At 46.4% G+C, this 26,954-nt stretch overlaps 1 protein-coding gene across 2 annotated transcripts in view; it reads left to right on the top strand.

Annotated features, from left to right (window-relative positions):
- Positions 1-21,658: 21,658 nt before the first annotated feature.
- SCUBE2 (signal peptide, CUB domain and EGF like domain containing 2) overlaps positions 21,659-26,954 on the top strand; it is a 70,801-nt gene continuing 65,505 nt past the window's right edge. For both annotated transcript variants that reach the window (XM_029061487.2, XM_029061486.2), the window contains exons 1-2: positions 21,659-21,774; positions 24,863-24,985. In XM_029061487.2, the coding sequence (XP_028917320.1) occupies positions 21,672-21,774; positions 24,863-24,985 (226 nt within the window). In that variant the 5' untranslated portion in view covers positions 21,659-21,671. The remainder of the gene's footprint in view (positions 21,775-24,862; positions 24,986-26,954) is intronic.

Raw genomic sequence — 26,954 nt, 5'->3', positions numbered from 1 at the left:
TGCACTTTCCACTATGCCATGCTGCTTCCCTAGCACTTAGTACATAGTAATAGTAAGCACTTAAAAAATATCATTGAAAAAAACACACCCCCCCTGCCCCCACAGGGGTAGATACAAGTACTAAGCACTGTACTAAGGAGTAAAAGCATCCTTAAGATCTGCACATAAACACACACACAGAAGAAGGTTCTGTGCATTTGAGCCAAAGTGACTCTGACATTCTCAGTGCGTGTTAAAAAAAAAATAGTTCTCCTCCACCTTAGACTGAGAGCCAGGAACAGGGAATGCGTCTGACCTGATTATCTTGGGTTGACCCCAGTGCTTAATATAGTATTTGGCATATAGTAAGCACTTGACAAGTACTACAATTATTAACAACTCTGGGAGTCATGAAGTAATACTAGATAGGGAAACAGACTCTGAGAGGTTAAGTGACTTGTTCATGTCCCTCAGTGAAGCCAGGAATAGAATTCAGATGTCTTGACCCACAGTCTTAATATATTCCCAAAGTTGCCTGTCCTGTCCCCAATTTCAACTCTGCCAGTTAAACATTGTCTCGAAGGAAAAGAAATGACATTGTTTCTGAAACCTTTATATTTTGCAAACAGATTAATTTACTAAAGAAGCAATGTGGCCTAGTGAAGACAGCATGTGCTTGGGAATCAGAGGACCTGGATTCTAATCCTGGCTCTGCCACCACCTGTGTGACCTTGAGCAAATCACTTGACTTCTCTGTGCCTCAGTTACCTCATCTGTAAAATGGGGATTAAATCCTACTCCCTCCTCCTCAGACTGTGAGCTTCATGTGGTACAGGGACTGGGTCCACACTGATTAACTTGCAATTATCTCAGTACTTAGAACAGTGCTTGGCATATAGTAAGCACTTAAAAAGTACCCTAATAATAATTATTCAGACCTAAGCAAAAATTAGCCATATCCTTGAACTGTCACCTCCCAGGATTTTCTCCTTTAGGTTGTAGATGCTCAGACAAGACCAGGCTTTAAATTCTTCAAACCCCAAAAACACAGCAGCAGAAGTGACAACAAACAGAAGCAGCAGCCGAGAGCCTTGCTGAAGCTGAAAAGGCAAAGTTCCTCCTTCTGGGTGGGAGTTCTTGAACTTCGTATTGAGTTTCCAGGTCATCATCATCAGTGGCATTTATTGAGTGCTTCTTGTGGGCAGAGTACTGTTCTAAGCTCTTGGGAGAGTGCGATAGATGCAATCCCTGTCCACAACAAGCTTACAGTCTAGAGGGGGAAAGTTCCAGAAGGTCTCAAGCTGTCTTTGGAGGTGGAGTTAAAATACTTAGACTCATGCCAAGAAGATAGAAGCCTGGGCTGCACATTTCAGAGTGCGGCTGTAGGGGAGGAGACTGCCTAGCAGGATTGACAGTTGGAGCATCTCATATATAGCCCATTCCAGAAGCTGAGTCTGCCTCATAGCATATCCCAGCAGAAGAGAAGGAACATGAAAGTCCATCTAGCTGACCAAGTCAGCTATGGAAAGGAGTCAGTGATGATTTTGTTCTATGGACTCTTTTCTGCTAAGTACTGGACTCATCTATCTCCTCTAAAGAAGTGCCATCATAAGGGCCAGCTTCTGTTTCCTTTCTGGCACTGAGCAGGGAGATTACGGGTTCCTGGCTGTAAATCATTGCAGTGTTTTTGGAAGTGACTTTTAAGACTCCGATGGACTCAGCTCATCAAGTAATTCCTCCTCTAGGTAACCCCGCTACTGACTCTGCTCTGAAGATGGTTCCGATACTGAGGTCCCTGGGGGTCATTCCTCAGCCTCAGTTCTGTCCTTTTTGGATCCCTCATACTGGAGAAGGTACCCGGCACTCAGTATGTAACTGGAACAATTGTCTCGGGAATTCTCACCCTTCCAAATCAGGGCATAGCCCCCCGATTCCTTATCAAGAATGTGGACCCAGTTTTGGCCCCCTCTTCTCAGTATAGCTTCATCCAACCTTCTCCTCAGGACTACCACACTGCCAATAGAGGAAAAAGAGGTGACAGGGCAAAGAACAAGGTGAAGAAAGAGGTTGACTTTTGGGCTTATGGGCCTTCCTGCCTCCTGGTCTGGGGGAAAAACCCTTCAGTTGTGTTCCAGAAGTCTGAGGGAATTACAGTTGGGTCTCCTCCAGACCACCACCAGGCAGCAGAATGACCCTCGGTAGTTTTCTGTTGCTCAGCAGAGAGAGACTGGTGGCTGGGCCTTGCCCTACTCTCTTCACCTTCACAGGAGACCTGTTAGGGAGTTGAGGAAGATTGTGGCTGGCTGAGGCCAGAGGATTTTGCTCTTCTCTCTTTGCTGCTCTTGGGGTGGCTGTGTCATCTGCCCAATCTCCAATTTACGACACCGCCTTTTCAATAGATTTCTTCAGTGAAGTTTTGAATACGTTAGAAGACTGGAAGTCCTCATATCTAAAAAGTGCAGACATCCGAAACCCATACCGTCGGCAGAGTGGCATAATGGCATGTTTTCACTTGGGGCAAGTTCCACTGACTTGCACCTACATGTAGTATGTATAGCTCTACTTACACATATTACAGATATTTCAAAACTGCATTAACTAACTCCCAAGGTTACTATTTGTTCAGCTCAGTCTTTGACCCATATACCTAGAATCTGTAAAAATTATTATTTAGTGCCAGAGATTTGGAGTTTCAATCTGTATTTTTTTTGCTCATTAAATTTGGCTTTGCACTTGCGTGGGAAGAGAAACCATTACTGGTTGGCCACGTCTGGAGAATGTTGATTTCATTTATTTGATTTTTCTGTAGTATACGCCAGAGGTGGCAGCTTGATTAAAAACATTTGGTTGGTTGTTAATTTTAAGGTATTTAACATTTTAAATGGTTGAATTGAATCCATTTTGCAGAACGGGCTGTACACACACAGTATTTTTCTTAATTTTGTTTTAACCTGTATATTAAATGACTTCCAGGCAGAGAGTCTGCAGTGAAGTCATCCACAAAGTCAGATTTAGAGAAGCTTTGATCGATCTCGGCTCTTAAAGCCCTGCTGTAATAAAAAGGAAGAGTTTGGGTGCAATGATCAGCAGCCTAAAACCTCCTTTTAGAGAAGGAAGGAAGGAAGGAAGGAAGGAAGGAAGGAAGGGAAAGTCAAGTGTAAACTCCAAAGGGAAAACAGAAGGATTTCTCAGGGTATTACCCCACCGCTTCCTTTCCATTTTGTCTCCGGGGAGGACACAAGATCATTGTGAAGAGTGTTTTGTTATTGCTTACATTTACAGTTGCACACACAGGCCATGTGTTACTCTTGGAATTTTAGAAGCAGCATAGCCTATTGGAAAGAACATTTGCCTTGGAGTCAGAGGATCTGGGTTCTAATTCTGGCTCTACCAATTGCTTGCTCTGTGATCTTAGATAAGTCACTTAGCTTCTCTCTGCCCCAGTTTCCTCATCTGTAAAATGAGGATTAAATCCTTCCCCCTTTAACTTAGACTGTGACCCCAGTGGGAGACAAGGACTGTGTCTACCCTGATAAACTTGTATCTACCCCAGGGCTTAGAATGGTATTTGACCCATAGCAAGCCCTTAACAAATACCATTAAAAAAATGCAGGATGATTTTTTCCAAGTAGAATTTCCATTTTTATATCATCATTGTATATGGTTTTGTGGATTATGTTCTCAATAGTCAGTGATGACACAGGTTTATAACACTGAAAAGAAATTTCTGGTTTTTGATCTGCAGCCAACACCCACTGAATTTCTCACACTGTAAAGAACCGGATCTAAATTCTGTGAATTGCCCTCAGGAGCTTATTTGAATTTTCAGGGTTGGGGTAGGTGATTCTTTGGAAAATCCTGGGTTACATACGAATGGGTAACCGGCCTTGTGAAAATCAGGTGAAAAAATCAGGCACCTCTAGAAGTTCAGTATCAAAGTATTGGGATATTTTTTACATATTTTATTAAAACTTTCTGCTTGCCTACTAATGTGCTCAGTTTCTGTTTAGTCAATCAGTGGTATTTATTGCAACTTTACTGTGTACTGTAAGCTCATGGGAGCATCTGATACAGTAGAGTTGGTGGATACAATATCAGACGTCAAGGTGCTTACAGTTTAGTGGGCCCTGGACCTTCCAGCCTTGGTCGATATGCAGATAATTGTGCTACTTGTTAAGTGCTTACTAGGTGCCAAGCACTTATCCAGCAGATCTAGCTGGAATGTGCTCGGTGGCTTAGTGGAGTATCTAGACTCGACATTGTAAGTACATTATCATTCAGGTCATTGGCTGTAAGGTGTTAGGCATCTTCCAAAAACAACATCTACAAATTTGGAGCCATTTTATGCAGTCCCAGTTATCTAAGACAGGCCTTCTAAAGACATGTTGTTCACATGACTGAAAACAACACCACCAGCCACTGTTAGCTTTTTTAGGGAAGGAGTAGTGACTTAGTGGAAAGACCCTGGGCCTGGGAGTCAGATCCCTGAGTTCTAATCCTGCCTTGTCTACTTATCTGCAGTGTGATCTTGGGCAAGTCACTTAACTTCTCTGTGCCTCAGTTACCTTATCTGTTTAATGTGGATTAAGACTTTGAGCCCCATGTGGAATATGGACTGTGTCCAATCTAATAAGCTTGTATCTATCCCCAGTGCTTAATGGATATTATTTTAAAAAAAGCTAGAAGACCTGAGTTGGAGCCCCAGTTCTATCACCGTCCTGCTGGCAAATCATTAATCTCTTCACGTCCCAATTCCCTCACCTGCAAAATGGGGATAACAATATTTGACTTTCCACCTACATCACAGCATTTTACTGTGGAGGCAGAAGTGAAATAAATAATGTGAGAAAGCTTTGGGAATAAAAATGCTGTAAAAACCAAGCTGCTATTATCTGGGGCAGTTACTAGACTTAAATGAGCCAAGGTTTAGACTGTCTTCCCCCTAAATATCTATTAGTCCTGCTCTGGGGTTTGAGGACCAAGTGATTGAGGGGCTTTCTTTAACAAATTTTCAAACCACAGCATCCTAATCCATCCTGAATTAAATAGTGAGCTCTTTGGTGAGGAGGAAGTGGATTGATTTCACTACTTTAGGCAGGATGTTTATCTCTTTAAAGAAGACACTGACTAAGCTCACACTTCAGGTAAATATCAAGCTGTATGATCCAAAAAAAATTAGCTGAACCATATTGACCTTAGGAGCATAAAGAATTTAAGCCCCCAGGGAAGTCCGGCTGTTCAGAAACCCAATTTATAATGACGCTGCTGTGTAGCTTCTTCTGGCCATTCCCAACTGCTGTTATTTTTGGGGATCAGTGTGCAAAATGCAAGAACGAGAGGGCTATTTTAAACTCAAACTTGGGGTGACTCGTCTTTCCTTGTCACCTCTCTGAAAATTAATTATAATGTTGGTATTTGTTAAGCGCTTACTATGTGCAGAGCACTGTTCTAAGCGCTGGGGTAGATACAGGGTAATCAGGTTCCTATCCGTTACCAAGACCTGCCGGTTTCACCTCTACAATATCGCCAAGATCCGCCCTTTCCTCTCCACCCAAACGGCTACCTTACTATTACGGGCTCTTGTTATATCCCGGCTAGACTACTGTGTCGGCCTTCTCTCTGACCTCCCTTCCTCCTCTCTCGCCCCGCTCCGGTCTATTCTTCACTCCGCTGCCCGGCTCATCTTCCCGCAGAAACGATCTGGGCATGTCACTCTCCTTCTTAAACAACTCCAGTGGTTGCCTATCGACCTCCGCTCCAAACAAAAACTCCTCACTCTAGGCTTCGAGGCTCTCCATCACCTCGCCCCTTCCTACCTCTCCTCCCTTCTCTCTTTCTACCGCCCACCCCGCACGCTCCGCTCCTCTGCCGCCCACCTCCTCGCCGTCCCTCGGTCTCGCCTATCCCGCCGTCGACCCCTGGGTCACGTCCTCCCGCGGTCCTGAAACGCCCTCCCTCCTCACCTCCGCCAAACTGATTCTCTTTCCCTCTTCAAAACCTTACTTAAAAATCACCTCCTCCTAGAGGCCTTCCCAGACTGAGCTCCTCTTCCCCCCTACTCCCTCTGCCATCCCCCCTTTACCTCTCCGCAGCTAAAGCCTCATTTTCCCCTTTTCCCTCTGCTCCTCCCCCTCTCCCTTCCCATCCCCACAGCACCGTACTCGTCCGCTCAACTGTATATATTTTCGTTACCCTATTTATTTTGTTAATGAATTGTACATCGCCTCGATTCTATTTAGTCGCCATTGTTTTTACGAGATGTTCTTCCCCTTGACGCTGTTTAGTGCCATTGTTCTTGTCTGTCCGTCTCCCCCGATTAGACTGTAAGCCCGTCAAATGGCAGGGACCGTCTCTATCTGTTGCCGACTTGTTCATCCCAAGCGCTTAGTACAGTGCTCTGCACATAGTAAGCGCTCAATAAATACTATTGAATGAATGAATGAATGAAAGGTTGTCCCACGTGAGGCTCACAGTTAATCCCCATTTTACAGATGAGATAAGTGAGGCGCAGAGAAATTAAGCGACTTGCCCACAGTCACACAGCTGACGTGGCAGAGCCGGGAGTTGAACCCATAACCTCTGACTCTGAAGCCCAGGCTCTTTCCACTGAGCCACGCTGCTGCTTAAACCTAGCTCATTTGCTAGTGGCCTTAAGGAATCTGGAAACCAAGTTTCCAATCCTTCCGGGTTGCTGAAGCAGCATTCCAAGTGTCAGAGGAATAGTTTATAACCGGAATTGACCTCTAATTGGAACGGCACAGTCTGTGATTCTAAAATCTCAGAACTCAAGTTAACCTGGAACTAGATCTCCATTTCTTGAACTGACTGGCCAGATTCTCCAGGCTGGTGCTCATACACTAAAGCTTTTACACTGTCCCCCAGACAGCTAATTTATTACCTTCCTGCTTCAGCCAAAAGAGAATGTAACTCTAAGCTCCAGAACTGTTTTCAGGTTATGTGGAAGCTATGGTCTTGCTGTTGGGCTATTTTTAAGCTCAGGCTGCACAGAAGTGATCATGATCTTGTTTTCTTCCTCTCTAACAGTGACTGATTTCTTCATACTTTCTCGTATTCTGACTTTCTGTAACCATGTGGTTCTTGTCAGTCTTTGAAATCTTTCAGTACATGTAGTAAAGTGAAATCTGAAAACCAGGAGCCCAAAGGTCCATATTAATCCAGTGTTCTTCCATCTGAGGAACCAGTACACCAAAATCAACTTGCTAAAGACTGAATAATTTTTTTAAGGGTGCTGTTTTCCTCCAGCCTTTATGGTTGACCCTCTTCGTAATCGTATTTACAACCTTTTCAGCAGATGTTTGGAACTGTTTTTTCTCTGCCCACTTCTAGAACTTTTTTAGCTGCCTTACTAAGCACCCCCAAGAACGCTTAGAGGATCCTGGATTTCTTTTATTAAACTTTGGAAAATTTTTACTGTGACTGAAAGAAATAAAAAATGGAATTAAACAGAAAGGTTACCGTTTCTTTGCCAATTCATTACACGTCAGTCAGTCATATTTCAGTCATGTCAGTCAGTCAGTGATTATGAGAAGCATTGTGGTTTAGTGGAAAGAGCACGAGCTTGGGAGTCAGAGGACATGGGTTCTAATCCCGGCTCTGCCACTTGTCTGCTGTATGACTTTGGGCAAGTTGCTTAACTTCTCCGTGCTTCAGTTACCTCATCTGTAAAATGGGGATTAAAACTGTGGGCCCCACTTGGGACAACCTGATTACCTTGTATCCACCCCAGTGCTTAGAACAGGGCTCGGCACATAGTAAGTGCTTAATAAATACCATAATAATAATTATACTTAATAAATATTTATATTTGTGTGCAAAGCACTGTACTAAGCACTTGGGAGAGTATACTATAGCAATAAACAGATACAGTCCCTGCCCACAGTGAGTTTACAATCTAGAGGGGGAGGCAAGCATTAATATAAATTAATTACAGATAAGTACATAAGTGCTCCAGGGTTGGGAGGGAGGATGAATGAAAGGAGCAAGTTAGGGTGATGCAGAAGAGAGTGAGAGAAGAGGAAAGGAGGACTTGGTGTGGGAAGGACTCTTGGAGGAGATATGCCTTCAGTAAGGCTTTGAAGCAGGGGGAGAGTAATTTTGGTTGGTCATCTAGCTTATAGCTGGCAGGAAACACCAGGTTTTCTTGGTGGGTCATTTTCAATTAGAGTGCTATCCCTGAGGAATGGGAATTAAATTTACTGAGTCCTCACTTGATACAGTGGAGTGTAATAAGCACTTGGGAAAACACAATGGAACTATGAGATATGTTCTCTGCCCACAAGAAGCTTACATTCTAATAAGATGCATGTAATGCCTGATTATTATGCATGTGATAGGCATCAGGTAACCTAGTTTTCCCTGAAATTGCTACATCTCTTTTCAGTTACCACAAATACCTTTATATTTACTGCGTCTTTCTAGCTTCCCGCTTGATGGTCCCTACTTAAAAGCATCTTTTGAAACCATTCGGTCTCTTCATCTTATGCAACCAGTGTACATTCATTCATTCATTCAATTGTATTTATTGAGTATTTACTGTGGGCAGAGCAGCTACTAAAGCTTAGGAGAGTACAATACAACACTGATGCCATGTAACTATTCTCATTAAATAGAAATGAGCAAGAATGATAAATAGAAAATGGATAACTTTGTAGAGAACTATCTCCAAACAATACAAGTGACAATATGGAAAAGAAAAGACCTGGGTGATTGTTTTCATTAATACTTCTGGTGAGATGTAAGGTGAGAGGGTGGGGGGAGGGAACCAGATCGGATAACCCTGTGTTACAGCCAAATTTATTGTAAATGAAAGCCAATGTTCTTTTTGCTCACTCAGCAGGAAGGATTACTGGCCCTAGGTGAATCACAAGTGGCTCTTTCCAAAGTAATTCAGCAGAGAACATTTTGTAAAGTCAAAACTTTATTTCCTGTGAATTTAGCAGGCAATAATTATTTTAAAAGATTCATGACTGATTCCTGAGTGCAGTAACCCCTGCAGCTTTAGGTTAAGGCTATATCAGCGAAATGACACTAGTGTTTGTCCAAATAAAATTTTAACTCCTACCCCATGAGATTGATTTACCTCTGTTGCTGAAGCATTTTGGAGTTTCTTAAAAATACTGACCAACAGCTCAAAAATACTAAAAGGCATTTAGAGGCAGGGGGATCAAACTTTAGGGTCCTAGGAGTGAATTATTTATCAAGAACAAACTCACCTGAAATGTTTCAATAAACAGGCCTCAGCCAAAGATGGCTTAGTTTATCAGCCAACAAAATTACCTGTTCAACTAGTAGTATTTATTTGAGAGCCTACTGTATGCTAAGAGCTTGGAAAAGTTCAATAAATGTAGTAGACACAGTTCCTCTACTCAAGGATCTTACAATCTAGTGAGGGGGGAATGTTGAGCGAACAGTTGCTAAAATAATATAAAGATAGGAGGAGAAGCAGCGTGACTCAGTGGAAAGAGCACGGGCTTGGGAGTCAGAGGTCATGGGTTCAAATCCCAGCTCTGCCACTTGTCAGCTGTGTGACTGTGGGCAAGTCACTTAACTTCTCTGTGCCTCAGTTCCTTCATCTGTAAAATGGGGATTAAGACTGTGAGCCCCACGTGGGACAACCTGATTCCCCTGTGTCTACCCCAGCGCTTAGAACAGTGCTCTGCACATAGTAAGCGCTTAACAAATACCAACATTATTATTATTATTATTCGTAGTACACATGTACACAACTAGGTACTTAGATAATAAGGTATGTAAGATATGATCACAAGTGCTACAGGAGGTTGAGAGTGATTGAGTGTTTAGGGGTTCAGAAGTGCTGAAGAGATAGTCAAGGGAATGTAAACTATGTAAATATAAAATATAAACTATAAGCTAAAGAAAGTATAAAAATAAATATATTATAAATTACTTATATTGATATCTGTCTCCCTTCAGACTGTAAACTTGTTATGGGCAGAGAACTTGTCTGCAAATTCTGTTGTATTGAACTCTACCAAGCACTTAGTACAGTGTTCCACAAATAGTTAACACTCAATAAATACCATTGATTGATTGGGAGGTTATAAATTAAGGGAGAATGTAATTTCTGAAGGACTTTGAAGGTGGGGAAAGTTATGAACTGTTGGATAAAAAAGAAGAGAAATTTCAGGTAGGTGGGGAGTTTGTGAGCATGTTCGGGGTAGGAGAGATGAGACTGAACTGTAGTGAATAGTTTGGGCTGAGAGGAATGAAGAGAGTGAGCTAGGGTGTAGTAGGGTAAGGATGAGAGCCAGCTGAGAGTCTTAAAGCCAATAGCCAGGAGTTTCTGTCTGATGCAAAGGCGAATGGGCAGTCATTGGAGGTTTTTGAGGAGATAGGAGTCGAGCAGAACACTATTTCTGAAAAATGACCCAGGCAGCCTAGGGAAGTGTTATTCTGCTCAGGGGAGAGACAGGGGGCAGGGACAATGGTGAGGAGGCTGATGCAGTTGTCAGGCCAGAATATGACAAGGGACTAGGTCAGCAAGATAGCCCTTTGCATGAAGAGTAAGGGCAAATCCTGGAAATAATGTAGAGGAAAAACAGGATTGAATAACAGGCTGAATATGGGAGTTGAAAGATGGTGAAGAGTCAAGGATAATGCCAAGGTTGCAGGTTTCAGAGGCGAGGAGAATGGTGGTGCTATCAACTGTGATGGGAAGGTTAGGTAGAGAGGGAAGTTTTAAACGTGATGAGAGATGTCAGCTGGAAATCCAGATGGAGGTGTCTGGGAGGCAGGAAGAAATACGATATTCTAGAGGAGAGATGTCAGGGGTCTAGAGAAGGAATCAGAAGTCATCCACATAGAAGTGGTAGTTCTTGGGAGCAGATGAGCTCCCCAAAGGAATGAGTGTAAAGTGAGAAGAGAAGGGGACCTAGAATGACCCCCTCAGTTACAGATTTGAAGGCAGAGGAAGAGCCAGCGAAAGAAATCCAACAGGATGCTAGAGAGGTAAGAGGAAAACCAGAATAGAACTGTGCTAGTAATCCAAGATTAGATAGTCTTTCCAGGAGAAAGGAGAAAGCTACTGGTTTGAAGGCAGCCAAAAGAATTGGGAGGACGAGGACATAGTAGGGTCGGTTAGATTTATAGGCAATGACTGAAGCCTTAGTGGAATGAAAAGGCTGGAAATTGGGCGGAAGTTGAAGGAGAAGAAGTGGAGACTAGGGGTATACAACCCATTTGAAAAGTTTGGACAGGAACAGGAGGAGGGAGATGGAGCCATACCTCTTTGTCAGAGTCCTTTCTCTGCTTGATCTTGTTTGTTTGTCTTAGTTGGATTGTTTTACTTCATTTCTTGTCATCTTGATTCCGTGTTTCTTGAATTTACTTATCTATATTGATTTTTGACTCTTCACTGACATTAAAGTGCACAAGTGCATTGATTGAGCTCCATCCAGTGGTATAATAATAAGGAATAATGGTAAGTATTAAGCACCTACTCTGTGTCAAGCACTGTTCTAAGCACTAGGATGGATATAATTTATCACTTTGGACATGGTCCCTATCCCCCTTGAGGCTCACAGTCTAAGAACAGGTGCTGAACCCCCATTTTACAGATGAGGCAACTGAGGCACAGAGAAGTGAAGTGACTTGCCCAGCAAGCAAGCAAATGACAGAGGCTAGATTAGAATCCAGGTCCTCTGACTCTTTCCACTAGGCCATGCTGCTTCTCAGCAGTTGGGATATGGAGAGGAATAGAGAAATGTACAGAGTAGGTGGTGCTACTGGGTCACTCAGACCTTTATTCATTCATTCAATCATATTTATTGAGTGCTTACTGTGTGCAGAACACTGTACTAAGCACTTGGAAAGTACAAATCGGTAACAGATAGAGACAATCCCTACCCAACAACGGGCTCAACTCAGAAAATCAGCCAGCCAAATGGGAGGCTTAAAAAAGAGTCCCTTCTCATTAACTCTTCATTTATTTTCTTACGGTAAAGTTAAACCATTAAAAGCAAAAGTCACTGATGGTTGTAAATTCCTGGTAGATTTTCTTTGGTACAGAGTGCTTTGGGTTCAGAATTTTCTACTTGACTTTTTTTTTCTCCCAATCACCTAATAAGTGGGGTTATTACAGGGTCAGGTTTAGAAATAAGTGCTGCTTGTTGTGAAGGGAAATGTAGAATTGAATTTAAGAGAGTACAAAGATGTGGGTGAATCTTTAAAAGGGGGAAAAGATGTTGTCTATTAATGAAATGCAGTCCTAATGCTAATTCCTTCAGCTGTCCTGTCCCCCCCTCCCCACCCCTTCACACTTTATTTCTTTTCTCCAGATGTCTCCTCTGTTGTCAGATGTTTGAGTTCCCACTTGAAGGGCTGGGTATACTCTTAGTTGCTTATTATTACTTTAAGTCCTGGCACAGCATGCTTCCCCACTCCACTTCACAAAAGACACTTGCTTCCCCCTGAATGTAAACCACTTAACTCTGGGTTTTTAGGGTCTGTATAACTGGTCTGTTTGGCAGTCTGTTTATACAGATTTGATTGTTAGCTCGCCTGGGAGCCCTCCAGGGTCTTAATTCTACCGAAGTGGTTTGCTTATGTTGATGTTACTTAAAATATCCAATTAGCAAAATCCCACTTTCCATTGTTTCTTTTTTTGACTTACTTGCCTTGGATGTGACCTCAATCAGAGGTATTTGGAGAAACTCAGATTCCACTGTGTTATATTTTTAGGTCCTTTATACCAGCTCTTTCCCGGTAGCCCTTCTTTAGACGACAGGGTGGTGTTCCCACATTCTTCATAGTCCACTTGCTTTCCTGCCCCAACAAGATGCATTCTCATTATTCCTTTTCATGGTCTGTATGCCCATTTAAACTGTAAGGAGTTGACAAGAAGCGGTGTGGTCTAGTGGACAGAGTATGGGTCTGAAAGTCAGAGGGACCTGGGTTCTTAATCTGGCTCCTCCACTTGCCTGCCGTGTGACCTTAGGCATGTAACTTCACTTCTCCACATCCCAATTACCTCATCTGTAAAACGGGGATTAAGACTGTGAGCCCCATGTGGGACATGGACTGTGTCCAACCTCATTAAATTTTATCTACCCAGCGTTTTGTACAGTGTCTGTCTCATAGTAAGCGCTTACCAAATACCATTTAAAAGAAAAAGAGCATTCATTCATTCAATGGTATTTATCGAGTGCTTACTGTGTGCAGAACACTGAACTAAGTGCTTGCAAGAGTACAATGTGACTATAAACTGATACATTCAGTATCTAGTCTGATCATAACTAGTGCATTACTAATGTCCATTAATGTCTACATCAATAATGATAATTTCACTAAGACTTAAGCATCAATTTTCCCACTCTCTCTTTGTATTGAAGTCAAGCCATTTAAGGCTCCGGAGGCTGTTATGTCCTGGATGCTTTTGGACTTGCTGTCTCTATTATCTGTAAATAAGGATCGGACTCTGGAACTCTCTGGCTTTGAATTCCTAAGGTCACAATAATGACATATATTATCCTATGAGCTTCCCTTTTTTGTCCACTTCGGGCTGGGGGAATTTTTCTCCAAGTACTTGGGTTTGCTTTGCTACAGGTAGCTGCAGTTAAATCTCTGTCACCTGGAACCGGAATATGTTCATTTCTTTCTTTAGAAATAAAATGAGACAAGCCGGCTATAATCACACATAATTGCAGAAATTTGTGTCTTTAGTAACAATGCTTCACACATAGTAAGCGTTAACAAATACTATCATTAATAATCAACCAATCAATGGTATTTACTGAGCACTTACTATGTGCAGAACACTGTATTAAGCACTTGGGAGACTAAAACAGGGATTAAATAATAATAATAATTATGGTATTTGTTAAGTGCTTACTATGTGCCAGGCACTGTACTAAGTGCTGGGGTGGATACCAGCAAATCAGGTGGGGCTGACAGTCTCAATCCCCATTTGGCAAATGAGGGAACTGAGGCCCAGAGAATTTAAGTGACTTGCCTAGGGTCATATAATAGACAAGTGGCAGAGTTAGGATTAGAACCCACGACCTCCTGCCTCCCATGGCTTATCCATTAAGCCATGCTTTGTGCCAAGCACTGTTCTAAGGTTGTACCATGTGGGGCTCACAGACTTAAACCCCATTTTACAGATGAGGTAACTGAGCACAGAGAAGTACTTGCCCAAGGTCATACAGCAGACAAATGGTGGAACAGGGATTAGAACTCACATCCTCTGATTCCCAAACCCGTGCTCTTGACACTAGGCCATGTTGCTTCTGTGAGCCCATGTGGGACAAGGATTGTGTCCAACCTGATGGACCTGTATGTAACCCCAGTGCTTAGAACAGTGTTAGGCACATAGTAAGCGATTTGCAAGTACCATAATCATTTTTATTGTACCATAATCACAACAGAGTTAACAGACAAGTTTCCTGCCTGTTATGAGCTTAGAGTCTAGAATAGTAGTGACTTTTCAGAATATTTCCACCCGACAATTTCTTTTGTCTGACAGTTCAACTGGTGTCAGCTAAATGACCACAGGGATAGATCGGGCACAGAAGGGCAGCAAGCAGGGATGGTTGTCATTTGGCTATTGCTCCAATTTTCCTGGAACCCCACAGTAGCTTCTCCCATCACTTATTAGCGTCACACCCTGCTGGAATCTGGACAAAACCTATCCTTGTGAATGATTACAATTTTGCTATTACGATGAACTTATACGATATTCATCACAACGAGCTGGGGCAAGTACTGCTTCTGCTGGCAGAGCCTGGAAACAAAGCAAAGGAAGGAAAGGATGTTCCTAGCTATGCCAAGGTAACAGTTGTCATTTCTTTCTCAAGGGAATATAGGATAGGGCTTAGGAACTAGTTTTTCTGAGGTTTGCTTTCAATTAGAAAACTACCTGGACAGTACAGTTTTTAAGGGGTTTTTTTTTTAAGAAGGAAAAAATCAGTTGTTCAGCTTTAATTTTGATCAATTAAAATATGGCAAGGTTTCACAGATTACTTGCAAGAAAATTGCAAAATGGATCAATGAAAAGTTTCAAGGAGTAACAGATCATATCTTTTCATCTTATTAATAGGCAGGAATAAACTGGATAATTTAGTAGGACTTGAACATCCCTAATTTCAGTAATCAAAGATAATGAGTTTAATGACTAAAAGATTTTCATTTATGGGATTGCACATTCCTTACTCACAGTTTTCAGACAACAGCTTTGCTATCGTTATAGCAATATTTTTTTTGCTCCCTTTTTGATTCTGGAGATGTGTAACAAGACTCTGTTATCAGGAAAATAGCAACTTTAAAAAATTTATAGTATCTGTTAAGTACTTATTGCGTGCCAGGCACTGTACTAAGCCCTGGGGTAGATACAACTAATGAGCCTGGACAAGTTCCATCCCCACAAAGAGCTTACAGTCTAGACGGTGAGACAGACATTAACATAAATAAATAAATTATAAATATGTACATAAATGTTGTGGGACTGAGGGTGGGGATGAATACCAACTATGCAAAGGGTGCAGATTCAAGTGGACTGAGGATACAGATGGGAGAGGGAGTCAGGGAAAAGAGGATTTAATCCCTCCTCCTTCCCCTGCCAAATTGCTGGGTCCTTTAGGTACAGCCCTGGCTGGGTGAGATAAGATATTTTTGACCATACTCCTCTCCGTATGATTGTCCTTCAGAATGCTGATTAGGAAAAACTCTGATATAATGCCTATGATAAGTACATTGTATTTCCTAACTGAATTTTGCAGGGGACAATTCGATTTTAGCATGGTATTTATTCAACACTTATACTTTGCCAAGCACTGTGACGTCAGATCAGTTAGGCAATTACATTGGGTACTGTCCCTATATCACCCGGGACTTACAGTTTAAGAAATAACGATAGCAGGTATTTTATCTAAGGATAGCAGGTATTTTATCCCCATTTTTCAGATGATGTTTTGTAGAGAGGTTAAGTCAGTAGGTCAATTGTATTTACTGAGCACTTACTGTGTGCAGAGCACTGCATTAAGCTCTTGGGAGAGGACAGGGTAAAAAAACAACAGACCTATTCCCTGCCCATAGTGAGCTTAGAGGGGAAGACAGACATTAATTTAATAAATAAATAAAATTATAGATCTGTATATAAGTGCTGAGGGACAGGTTGGGGGGATGAATGAAGGGAGCAAATCAAGGTTTCGTGGAAAGGAGTGGGGGAAGAGGAAAGAAAGGCTTAGCCAGGAAAGGCCTCTTGGAGGAGATGTGCCTTCAATAAGGCTTTGAAGGTGGGGAGAGCCAATGTCGGGTAAGTGACTAGCCCCAGGTCACACAGTAACCCAATGACAGAGCTAGAATTAGAACCCAGGTCTCCAGATTCCCAGTTCTAAGCTCTTTCCACTAACCCACTTTTCTAACCACGATTCTACATGAGGCAGACCTGATGCCTAGCTCCTAGTTTACACTCTCAGTGTTTGAGCTTCGTAGAGGCTACTAGCTGTTAGGGAGACACTCCCTAGTCCCGCCACCAAACCTTCTCCAGGAACCCTGACATCACCACATCGATCTGATTGATAGATGGAGATAGCCCCCCTGGACAACAGCGGTAAACTATAGGTAGACCTAGGTCAATTGGAAGAGTTACGAAAGGAAGCTATGCCGCCGATCTGCTATCTGGCCTCAGCAGACTATCTGGTGTTCTCACAGTCGAAAATGCCAAACTGCAGCAAAAATGATCACTATCATTTCTAATCTCCCTTTTCATTAGACTGAAAACCACGCCAGATTGCAACACGCACAGGAAGTGCTCAATAAATACGAGTGACTGGATGGATGAACGAATGAAATAACGGCTATGGTCGTTCTTAAATCAAGGACGATACCTACTCTGGCTCTTATTTTTTCAGAACTGCTGTTCAGATTACCTCGTGTAGTGAGGACGTACGTCAGGGCTCGGAAGTTTCGTTAGACAAAACCTTGGTTACCCAGCGGATAGTTATCCCCAGGTTGGCAGAACTTACCCTTCAAAATTGTTGGAGTGAAATTTGTGCAGGATATATCATACGACAGAGCTAAAGTTCTTTCTCACAGAGCTTAACCCATCGATGTTCTGTGAGTTTTGATAATAGTCATTAAAGCTGTCAAATGGTTGGGTGAGTTGAATTTGGTCATTTGACACCAGTTACAGGCACATCATTTTCTAGGAGGTAGCATTTATCTAGTGAGACTAATAGAAAAACTGCACATTTGAGCAGGTGGCCAAATTACAGAGGCATGTGGCTTCTTAGGAGTTTGCTTTGGACACTGGGATGGGCAGCATATTTGCCCATTGGCAGGCCAGCATCTCACTGTTATTTGAATATTGAATCAATTTAAATTCAAAGCACCACGGACACAAACCTCATGGCTTCTACCTGGAACAACAAAGTGCTGTCCACTGGGCTGAAGGAAAACTGACCTAAAAAGAGACTCTGTGGAGCCTGCTGATAGAAAATGGGATTTGGAGATGATTTTCTCGGGTCACATACCCTAAAGAAGTTTGCACCAACGAAGAACCTTGGCCAAGTTGATGTCTCACCAAAAAAAAAAAAAAAGCACTCGAAAAGTTGTGGGCTTACCATTATAGCTAAAACTTGGGTAACTGAAGGGAAAGAAAAATATTTTTCTTTATTTATTTGATTTTTTTATATCTTTCCCTGGCAAGAGAGCCAACTGGAGGCTGCCTTGAGAGTTTAATGGGTAGCTTTATGCATTTATATGGTTTGACTGCAGCTAAAAAGGTCTACGCTGCACAATAGGTTGTTTCTGGTTGGATTTTAAAAGAAAATAACTTTGATCGTTTCAAAAGCAATGAAGCTTGATGTTCCAGTGAGAAAGGAAGGCGGTAATTTATGGCTACCATTAAGGAAACAAAGACAAAGACAGAGGGAAAGTTTCGCTAAGCGAAGATTTACAAATGTGTATAAACCATCCTTACAAATAGAAATAGCCTGGTATTTCTCTCAGAACAAAACAAAGGCTGCTGAGGAGAGAGGGGGAGTGAGAAGGGATGCAACCTGTCTGCCTTCACTAGGAATAAAAAGGTCAAAAAAAGAACAAAATACAAGCTCCTTTTGCCAAAAAAAAAAGCATAGCTTTCTCACATTAGCTTCCTAAAGGGTTTCATAATATGGGTGTAGGTGAAATGAGAAAGGAAGGAAAGCAGGGTAGGCATGTATGTTGGGTTTATTAGGGCTGAGAGTGGCATGGCTCGGGGGTTGACATGTGAAAATGTGCATATATCGGGATGTATGTTATTTGTTAATATTTGGGAACTGTTTTCTGGGAAATGTTCATCAGTGGTGTGGATTGGGTTTCACATGAACTTGGTATGTGAAGACAGGAGAGGTAGCTGCTTGGCGAAGTGTGTAGGGACAGGAGAGGATGAAAATGGGGGTGGGTGTCTGAAAGTGAAGTGATGGGGGACGGGAAGAGTCAGCTTGGTTCTGGGCAAGGAATGTGACTGTTCATTGTTATACCGTACTCTTCCAAGTGCTTAGTGTAGTACTCTGCACACAGTAAGTGCTCAATAAATATGACTGAATGAATAAATGAATGAATTAGACATGTCTGTTGAACCCCCAGGGCTGGAGAAGAGGAGGCAACTGGGGCCTTTGGTGGGGAAACTAGGAAGATGCTATTTTGGGGGAAGGAGTGTCTTTTTATTTAACTTGTGATGTGTTCTTGTCCCCGTTATCAGTAAGTGTCCATGCCTGGCCCTCTCCCGTACTCTGGAAATAAAATCATCTAAAATGTGAGTTTGGACAGAGGGTGAGGGAAGGGGGAGCGGGTCGGGTCACTCCTTCGTCAAGTAGGTGGAGGCACTAAAATGATTCATTCATTCATTCGATGGCATTTATTGAGCATTTACTGTGTGCAGAGCACTGTACTAAGCGCTTGGGAAAGTACAATGCAGCAATAAAGAGTGACAATCCCTGCCCACAAGGAGCTCACAATTTAGAGGGGGCTTTTGCAGGAGGATTTGGGGGCTCATCCTTGTAGAAGTTCATCCTTTTGGCTAAGATGGGGGCATCGAATCTTGACCTTGGGAAGAACTGCGGGCGAGGGTGGTGGAAGACGGTCGAAAGGAGGGGCGAACTGTCATTTGAAAGGGGAAACTGGCGGCTCGCTGGGGTGTTCAAATCCCGGCTCAGCCACTTCTCAGCTGTGTGACTTTGGGCAAATCATTTAACTTATCTGTGAACTTATCTGTGCCTCAGTTACCCCATCTGTAAAATGGGGATTAAGACTGAGACGTAGGACAACCTGATCACCTTGTATCCTCCCCAGCGCTTAGAATAGTGCTTTGCACATAGTAAGCGCTTAATAAATGCCATCATTAAAGAGAAACAGCATGGTCAGTGGAAAGAGCCCGGGCTGGGGAGTCAGAGGTCATGGGTTCGAATTCCGGCTCTGCCACATCAGCTGTGTGACTGTGGGCAAGTCACTTCACTTCTCTGAGCGCCTCAGTGACCTCATCTGTAAAGTGGGGATTAACTGCGAGCCTCACGGGGGACAATCTGATGACCCTGTATCTCCCCCAGCGCTTAGAACAGTGCTCTGCACAGAGTAGGCGCTTAACAAATACCAACATTATTATTATTATTGGGCCGTGCGCGGGAGCAGGCTGGAGGCTCAGGTTGACTGCCGGCGTCTCCACCGCCCGCCCTTCACTCGTTCATTCAGTCCTATTTATTGCGCGCTTACGGGGTGCAGAGCACTGGACTAAGCGCTCGGAAAGTACGATTCGGCCACAGAGGCGATCCCTACCCACCAAGGGGCTCCCAGTCTAGAAGAGGCCCTCGGTCCCGCAGCCCGCCGGGCTGCCTGAGGCGGGCGGGGTGGCCGACGGCACCCTCGTTGCCCTTCCCTCAGCCCCGACTGAGCCCTCCAAGGTGGCTGACAGGACCCTGGTTGCCCTCCCCTCAGCCCCGACTGAGCCCTGCCCGGCCCTCGGGCCCCTGGGGTTGTCGGGGTGGCGGACAGGACCCTCGTTGCCCTCCCCTCAGCCCCTCAACCCCCCGACTGAGCCCTCCAAGGTGGCTGACAGGACCCTGGTTGCCCTCCCCTCAGCCCCTCAACCCCGAGCCCGCCAAGGCGGCTGACGGGACTAGCCCTGGCCGGCCCGTCCTCGGCCCCCTGGGGTTGGCGAGGTGGCCGACAGAACCATCGTTGCCCTTCCCGCAGCCCCGACTCCCCGATCCCAAGGTGGCTGACGGGGCTAGTTGTGCCCGGCCCTCGTCCCCCTGGGGTTGTCGGGGTGGCCGACAGGACCCTCTTAGCCCTCCCCTCAGCCCCGACTGAGCCCTCCAAGGTGGCTGACAGGACCCTGGTTGCCCTCCCCTCAGCCCCGACTGAGCCCTCCAAGGTGGCTGACAGGACCCTGGTTGCCCTCCCCTCAGCCCCCACTGAGCCCTCCACGGTGGCTGACGGGACCAGCCCTGCCCGGCCCTCGTCCTTGTCTCCCTGGGGTTGTCGGGGTGGCCGACAGGACCCTCGTTGCCCTCCCCTCAGCCCCGACTCCCTGAGCCCAAGGTGGCTGACGGGACCAGCCCTTCCCGGCCCTCGTCCTCGTCCCCCTGACGTTGGCGGGGTGGCTGACAGGACCCTGGTTGCCCTCCCCTCAGCCCCGACTGAGCCCTCCAAGGTGGCTGACAAGACTAGACCTGCCCGGCCCTCGGCCTCGTCCCCTTGGGGTCTCGTCCCCTTGGGGTTGTCGGGGTGGCCGACGGGACCCTCGTTGCCCTTCCCTCAGCCCCGACTCCCCGATCCCAAGGTGGCTGACGGGCCTAGTTGTGCCCGGCCCTCGGGCCCCTGGGGTTGGCGGGGTGGCCGACAGGCCCCTCGTCGGCCTCCCCTCAGCCCTCGGCCCCTCAGCCCCGGCCCCTCAGGCCGGCGGGGTGGCCGACAGGACCATCCCTGCCCTCCCTTCATCCCTCAGCCCCCGAGGCCGGCGGGGTGGCCGACAGGACCATCCCTGCCCTCCCCTCAGCCCTTCGACCCCTCAGCCCCCGCTCCCGAGGCCGAGGGGGCGGCTGACGAGACGTCCGTTGGCCTCCCCTCAGCCCTTCGACCCCTCAGCCCCGACTCCTGATGCCGGCGGGGTGGCCGTCAGGACCATCCCTGCCCTCCCTTCATCCCTCAGCCCCCGAGGCCGGCGGGGTGGCCGACGGGACGATTATCGCGATGATGTCGTCTTCTTTTTCTCCTCCTGTCTCCCCCGATTAGACCGTGAGCCCCTCCCTGGGCAGGAACGGTCCGAACCGTCCCTTCCAAGCGCTCGGTCCAGTGGTCTGCACACAGGCAGGGCTCAATAAATACGACTGAGTGCATGCATGTCGATTAGTGGCCTCCGCTCAACTCTTGTCTCCGGCTCCCGAGGCGGACGGGGCCATCCCTGCCCTCCCCTCGGGCCTCCAGTCCGGGGTGGCGGACGGGACGATGGCTGCCCTCCGCCCTCGGCAGCCCCCGCTGGGCCCGTGGCGGTGGGTGGGGCGGGGCGGCTGTCGTTGGCCCCTCAGCCCCGGGGCCCGGGGGGCGGGCAGGAGGAGGAGGAGGAGGAGGAGGAGGAGGAGGAGGAGGAGGAGCAGGAGGGACCGGGGGTGTGAGAGCGCGGCGGCGGGGCAGGCGGCGGCACACAGCTCCTCCCGCAGCCCGCCGGAGCGCCATCCATGGGGGGCCGGGGCCGCTCTCCCCAGCAGCCGCCGCTGCCGGTCCTGTTGGTGCTGTTGGTGGGGACGGCGGCGCTGGGCCGCTCCGCCGGAGCGCCGACGGGTGAGTGGCCCCGGCCGGCCCGGGCCGCCGCCACCACCGACCCCGGGGAGCCCGGGGAGCCCGGGGAGCCCGGGGAGCGGCCCACGACCGGCCCGCGGCGGAGGAGGGGCGGAGGGGCGGAGCGGGGGCGAAGAAGGGACGGTCCGCCCGGGCACGGGGAGAAGCCTCTCCCCCTGCTGCCCTCAGCCCGGCCGGCCGAACCCCACCTCCTCCTTTCCTTCCTCCTCCTCCTTTCCTTCTTCCTCCTCCTCCTTCTCTTCTCTTCCTTTCCTTCCTCCTTCTCCTCTTCCTCCTCCTCTTTTCCTCTCCTTTCCTTCCTCCTCTTCATCCTCCCCTTCCTCCACCTCCTCTCCCTCCTCTCCTTCCTCCTCCTTCTCCTTTCCTTTCTTCTCCTCCTCTTCCTCCTCTTCCTCCTCCTCCTTCTCCTCTCCTGTCCTTTCTTTCCTCCTTCTCCTCTTCCTCCTCCTCTTCCTCCACCTCCTCTTCCTCCTCTCCTTCCTCCTCCTTCTCCTTTCCTTCACCTCCGCTTCCTCCTCCTTTCCTTCTTCTTCCTCCTCCTCCTTTCTTCTCCTTTCTTTCCTCCTCCTCCTTCTTTCCTTCCTCCTCCTCCTCCTCATTTCCTTCCTCTTCCTTCTTCCTCCTTTCCTTCCTTCCTCCTCCTCCTCCTCCTCCCCGCGGGCCCTGCCAGAGGACCGCAGGACTTTCTTCTCCCTCTTGCCCCCTTCCAAGCCCTCCTGAAGGCTCACCTCCTCCAAGAGGCCTTCCCAGACTAAGGGCCCCCCCCAGCTTCCCCTCCCTCCCGCGTCACTTCGACCCGCTCCCTTTGCCCGCCCCGCCGCCCCAAAGCACTTCGTATATATGTATAGATCTCTAATTCTATTTATTCATATTGACGCCTGTTGTATTGATGTCCGCCTCGCCCCCCTCTAGACTGTGAGCCCGTTGTGGCCAAGGATCGCCTCTCTTTATTGCAGTGTGGTACTTTCCAAGCGCTTAGTACAGTGCTCTGCACACAGCAATAATAACGCTGATGGTATTTGTTAAACGCTTACTATGCGCCGAGCACTGTTCTCAGCGCTGGGATAGATACAAGATAATCAGGTTGTCCCACGTGGGGCTGACAGTCTGAATTCGCATTTTCCAGATGAGGTCCCTGAGGCACAGAGAAGTGAAGTGACTTGTCCAAAGTCACCCAGCTGATAAGTGGCGGAGCCGGGATTGGAAGAGTAAACCGTAAGCGCTCAACAAATACGACCGAATGAAGGAATGAACGACGCTAGTCGTGTTCGTCGAGCGCTTCCAACCTGTCACCGAATTTATTTGTCCTCTTCTGCTCGTAGGACGGGTGGGCAGAGGAGATGCGACCCCCAGCTCAGAGTCAAGGACCGTCCCGGCATGTCAGGCGGGTGGGTTGCCGGCCGAGCCCCCTCGGGACCGGAGCCCCTGGCTGGAAAACCCCGCCTCTCTCCCCGACCCTCGCAATCCACCGATCCGCGAACGGTCGAGCGCCGACTTGGTGCAGAGCGCTGTACTAAACGCTCGGGAGAGCGCAATGACCCAGCAGGACCAGCGGGCATGTTCCCTCTGCCCTCCGGGCTTGTCGCAGCCCGACTCCTGCGGGGGGGGGGGGGGTTTGGTTTACCTGTGGAGTGGGTGTGAAAATAATAATAATTCTGGCATTTGCTAAGCACTTACTATGTGCCAAGCGCTGGGTGGGTACGAGCAAATCAGGTGGCGTGCAATCCTTGTCCCCCGGGGGGGCTCACAGTCTCGATCCCCGTTTTACGGATGAGGCCGGAGAAGTGAAGTGACTTGCCCAAGGTCACACAGAAGACGAGTGGCGGAGTCGGGATTAGAACCCATGACCTTCTGACTCCGGGGTCCGGGCTGGACCTACTTCTCCGCGCTGCTTCCCGAAGCCCCTGCCTAGCAGGTGGTGGCCCCCTCCCGGGTCTAGATGGCCTTCCCTTATCAGCTGGGTGACCTTGGGCAAGTCATTTCACTTCAGCGTGGCTCAGTGGAAAGAGCCCGGGCTTGGGAGTCAGAGGTCATGGGTTCGATTGCCGGCTCTGCCACTTGTCATCTGTGTGGCTGTGGGCAAGTCACTTCTCTGTGCCTCAGTAACCTCATCTATAAAATGGGGATTAACTATGAGCCTCACGTGGGACAACCTGATTACCCTGAATCTACCCCAGCGCTTAGAACAGTGCTCTGCACATAGTAAGCGCTTAACAAATACCAACATTATTATTATTATTGTTCTCTGGGGCCTCAGTTACTTCATCTGTAAAATGGGGATTAAGACTGTGAGCCCCACGTGGGACATCCTGATCACCTTGTATGACCCCAGCGCTTAGAACAGTGCTTAACAAATACAAATACCATCATTATTATTATTATTCCCTCCGGCCTCGGTCCACGAGGGCTGGGGGGCTAGTCCCACCCCCTCCAGGTGATGACAGGGCCTTCCAACAGCAGCCTGGAGGGTGCAGGAGATGGATGCGCTTTCCTCGGAGCCCTGGGAACCTTTCCCTCCCTTGCCTCCTCCCCACCCCCACCACCTCCCTCTTCTGTTTTCTTTTCTCTTTGGGCTTGGAAGTTGTCTGCCGCCTGGGCTTTTCAGAAGTGCTTTTACTTTCTGTTCAACAGCCTGATTCGGGAGCAGTGAATACCCTTAAGTCACCCTTTTTAATAACAAGCCTAAGTTTTTAGCAGCTGGGCTTAAGTGCTTTTGAAACTCTCCCTTAAACCTAATTGGCACTTCTTTTAAACCTTTTTTTCCCCAATGTCTAGTTTCACTGGGGAGGTATCGGGGTTCTATGTAATGGTTCTCTCAGTGCTTAGTTCTGTTTCACTTGAAAAAAACGCATGCAGACCTCCAAACCCTTACTTCGAACGTGTCTACCAACTCTGCCGTCTCTCCCAAGCGCTTAGTACAATGCCCTGCCCACAGCGACTGCTCAGTAAATATCACCGATCGATTGCTAGATCAGCCCTTTTCTCAAAGGAAGCATGGGAGTACTGAGGAGTAGAGTGACCCTTGCGTATAGGCGTCTCGATTCCCTGATGAACCTGCTGTCTTTCACAGACCTGGATGAGTGCGCTGAGAGGACGGACGACTGTCATGCCGATGCCTTCTGCCAAAACACTCCCAAGTCTTACAGGTGCACCTGCAAACCAGGCTACCGAGGGGAAGGAAAGGACTGTGAAGGTAAAAACTCATTTTCATTGTGCATTAAAACTGGATCAGACCTCACTATAGTTTGCTCAGCTGGGTCATTTAAAGGCAAAGCTGTTCAGGGAAATCCTAGAGATTTCCTGATACTTTTCCTGATATGGTTTCCAGATACTTTTCTGTCTTCTGCTGCCACTCGGCTGGTTGCCCTAAGGACTGTATTGCCTTTAACGCATTCCGAGTTTGTGACAGGGCTAATATAAAAGTGCCATGCTTAACAGAGTGTGATTGTGACCAAAGATATGTCCAGCAAACTCTATTGAATGGGACCAATATTATCATTGACATCTTTGCCTCCAGAGGAAGACACACAGATTTTTAGATTCTATTTTTAAAATAACTTCATTCTAGATAATCTCTGCACCCTGAAAAAACAAACCAAAATATTTATTATTATTATTCCTTTGATCTTACATACAAGTGATTACAATCGAGAAGCCTAATTGCCAGAGTAGAATAACCATCAGATTTGCACCTGCTGCAATGAGGAATTTAATGTCAGTGTTTTCCCCTTCCAGCTCTTGCTGTTTGCTCTGGGCTACTTATTCTGAGACTAGCTAGAGCACGATCTGAAAAATCTTGAAGCTTTAAAGTTGTACAAAGCATCTTTCCATCAGTAAATTGAAAATACTGTCAATTATAAACACAAAGAATTCCAAACTCATATGCACAGTCTGGTCTCAGCCTTTTCCATGGTACCTAGCATCTAGCAGGTTCAGAATTGTCCTGGGGGAAGGTGTATTCTCTGGTCATTTCATGCCTTGATAATGTTGGTTTTGTTTTGTTCTGTTTTGCTCTGCTGTCTGTCTCCCCTGTTTAGACTGTGAGCCCGTCATTGGGCAGGAATTGTCTCTATCTGTTGCCAAATTGTACATTCCAAGCACTTAGTACAGTGCTTTGCACATTGTAAGTGCTCAATAAATACTATTGAATGTATGAATGAATGAATCATCAATCATCAGTGGTATTTATTGATGCTTACTGTGTGAAGGGGATTGTACTAAGCCCTTGAAAGAGTACAGTACAACAGAGTTGGTAAACATGTTCCCTGCCCCCCAGTGAGCTTTCAGTCTAGAGGGGGAGATAGATGTTAATATAAATAAATATAACATAATTTATAGATATGTACACGAGTGCTGTGGGATTGAGGGTGGGGTGAATATCGAATGCCCAAAGGTCACAGATCTAAGTATATAGACAATGCTGAAGGGAGAGGGAGCCAGGAATAAGAGGACTTAATCCGGGAAGTCTCAGAGGAGTTGTGACCTTAATAAAGCTTTGAAGATGGGGAGAGTGGTGGTCTATTGTATTTGGAGGAGCAGTGCCTATGACATCTCTTCCACTGGAGTCCTCTACTGGTTGTCAGAATCCTGTTTGGAGCAGTCCAACCACAATCATTTCACTTGCCTACTTGGTCTACAAAGATGAATTTGGCAAAGGATTGATATTTGGGTCAGTGGCCAGGTTCATATTTTTAGCTATTGACTTTTTCTCCTACGGTCCAGGTGCTGTACTATTTTGGCATTTGTGGGCTTAGTCAATTAAATTAATTTTTAAATAATGGGGGGTGAATTACTCTTTCTCCTTGCCGCACTGAAATTGGTACTCAGCTGCTGCACTTTTAGCTAATGCTTTAGCAAAACAGATCTATTTCTGGTTGTGCTAGTGAAATGACGAAGGATTAATGAGGCAATTGAAAAGATTAGCATCCACTGCATCCACGGCAGTTTCAATGGGGACCTTTTTGACACCCATTTATTATGTTTAGAAATGACACTTTTTCAGGACAACTATAAGTTTTTTCAGACACTGGGTAGATCCTGCTAGGCAGATCATCGCCTGGGTTTGTATGGCACTGTGAGAGATGTAGGGAATACTTTCAGACTGGATCTAGTCCTTTTTGATAAGGAATGTATCACCGAGGGTGCGAAAACAGGGGCTCTAC

The sequence above is a fragment of the Ornithorhynchus anatinus genome, chromosome 3 (genome assembly GCF_004115215.2).
Source record: "Ornithorhynchus anatinus isolate Pmale09 chromosome 3, mOrnAna1.pri.v4, whole genome shotgun sequence".
Lineage (NCBI taxonomy): Eukaryota > Metazoa > Chordata > Mammalia > Monotremata > Ornithorhynchidae > Ornithorhynchus > Ornithorhynchus anatinus.
The sequence above is the reverse complement of the archived record's forward strand: the minus strand, read 5'-3'. Positions and strand labels throughout refer to the sequence as shown.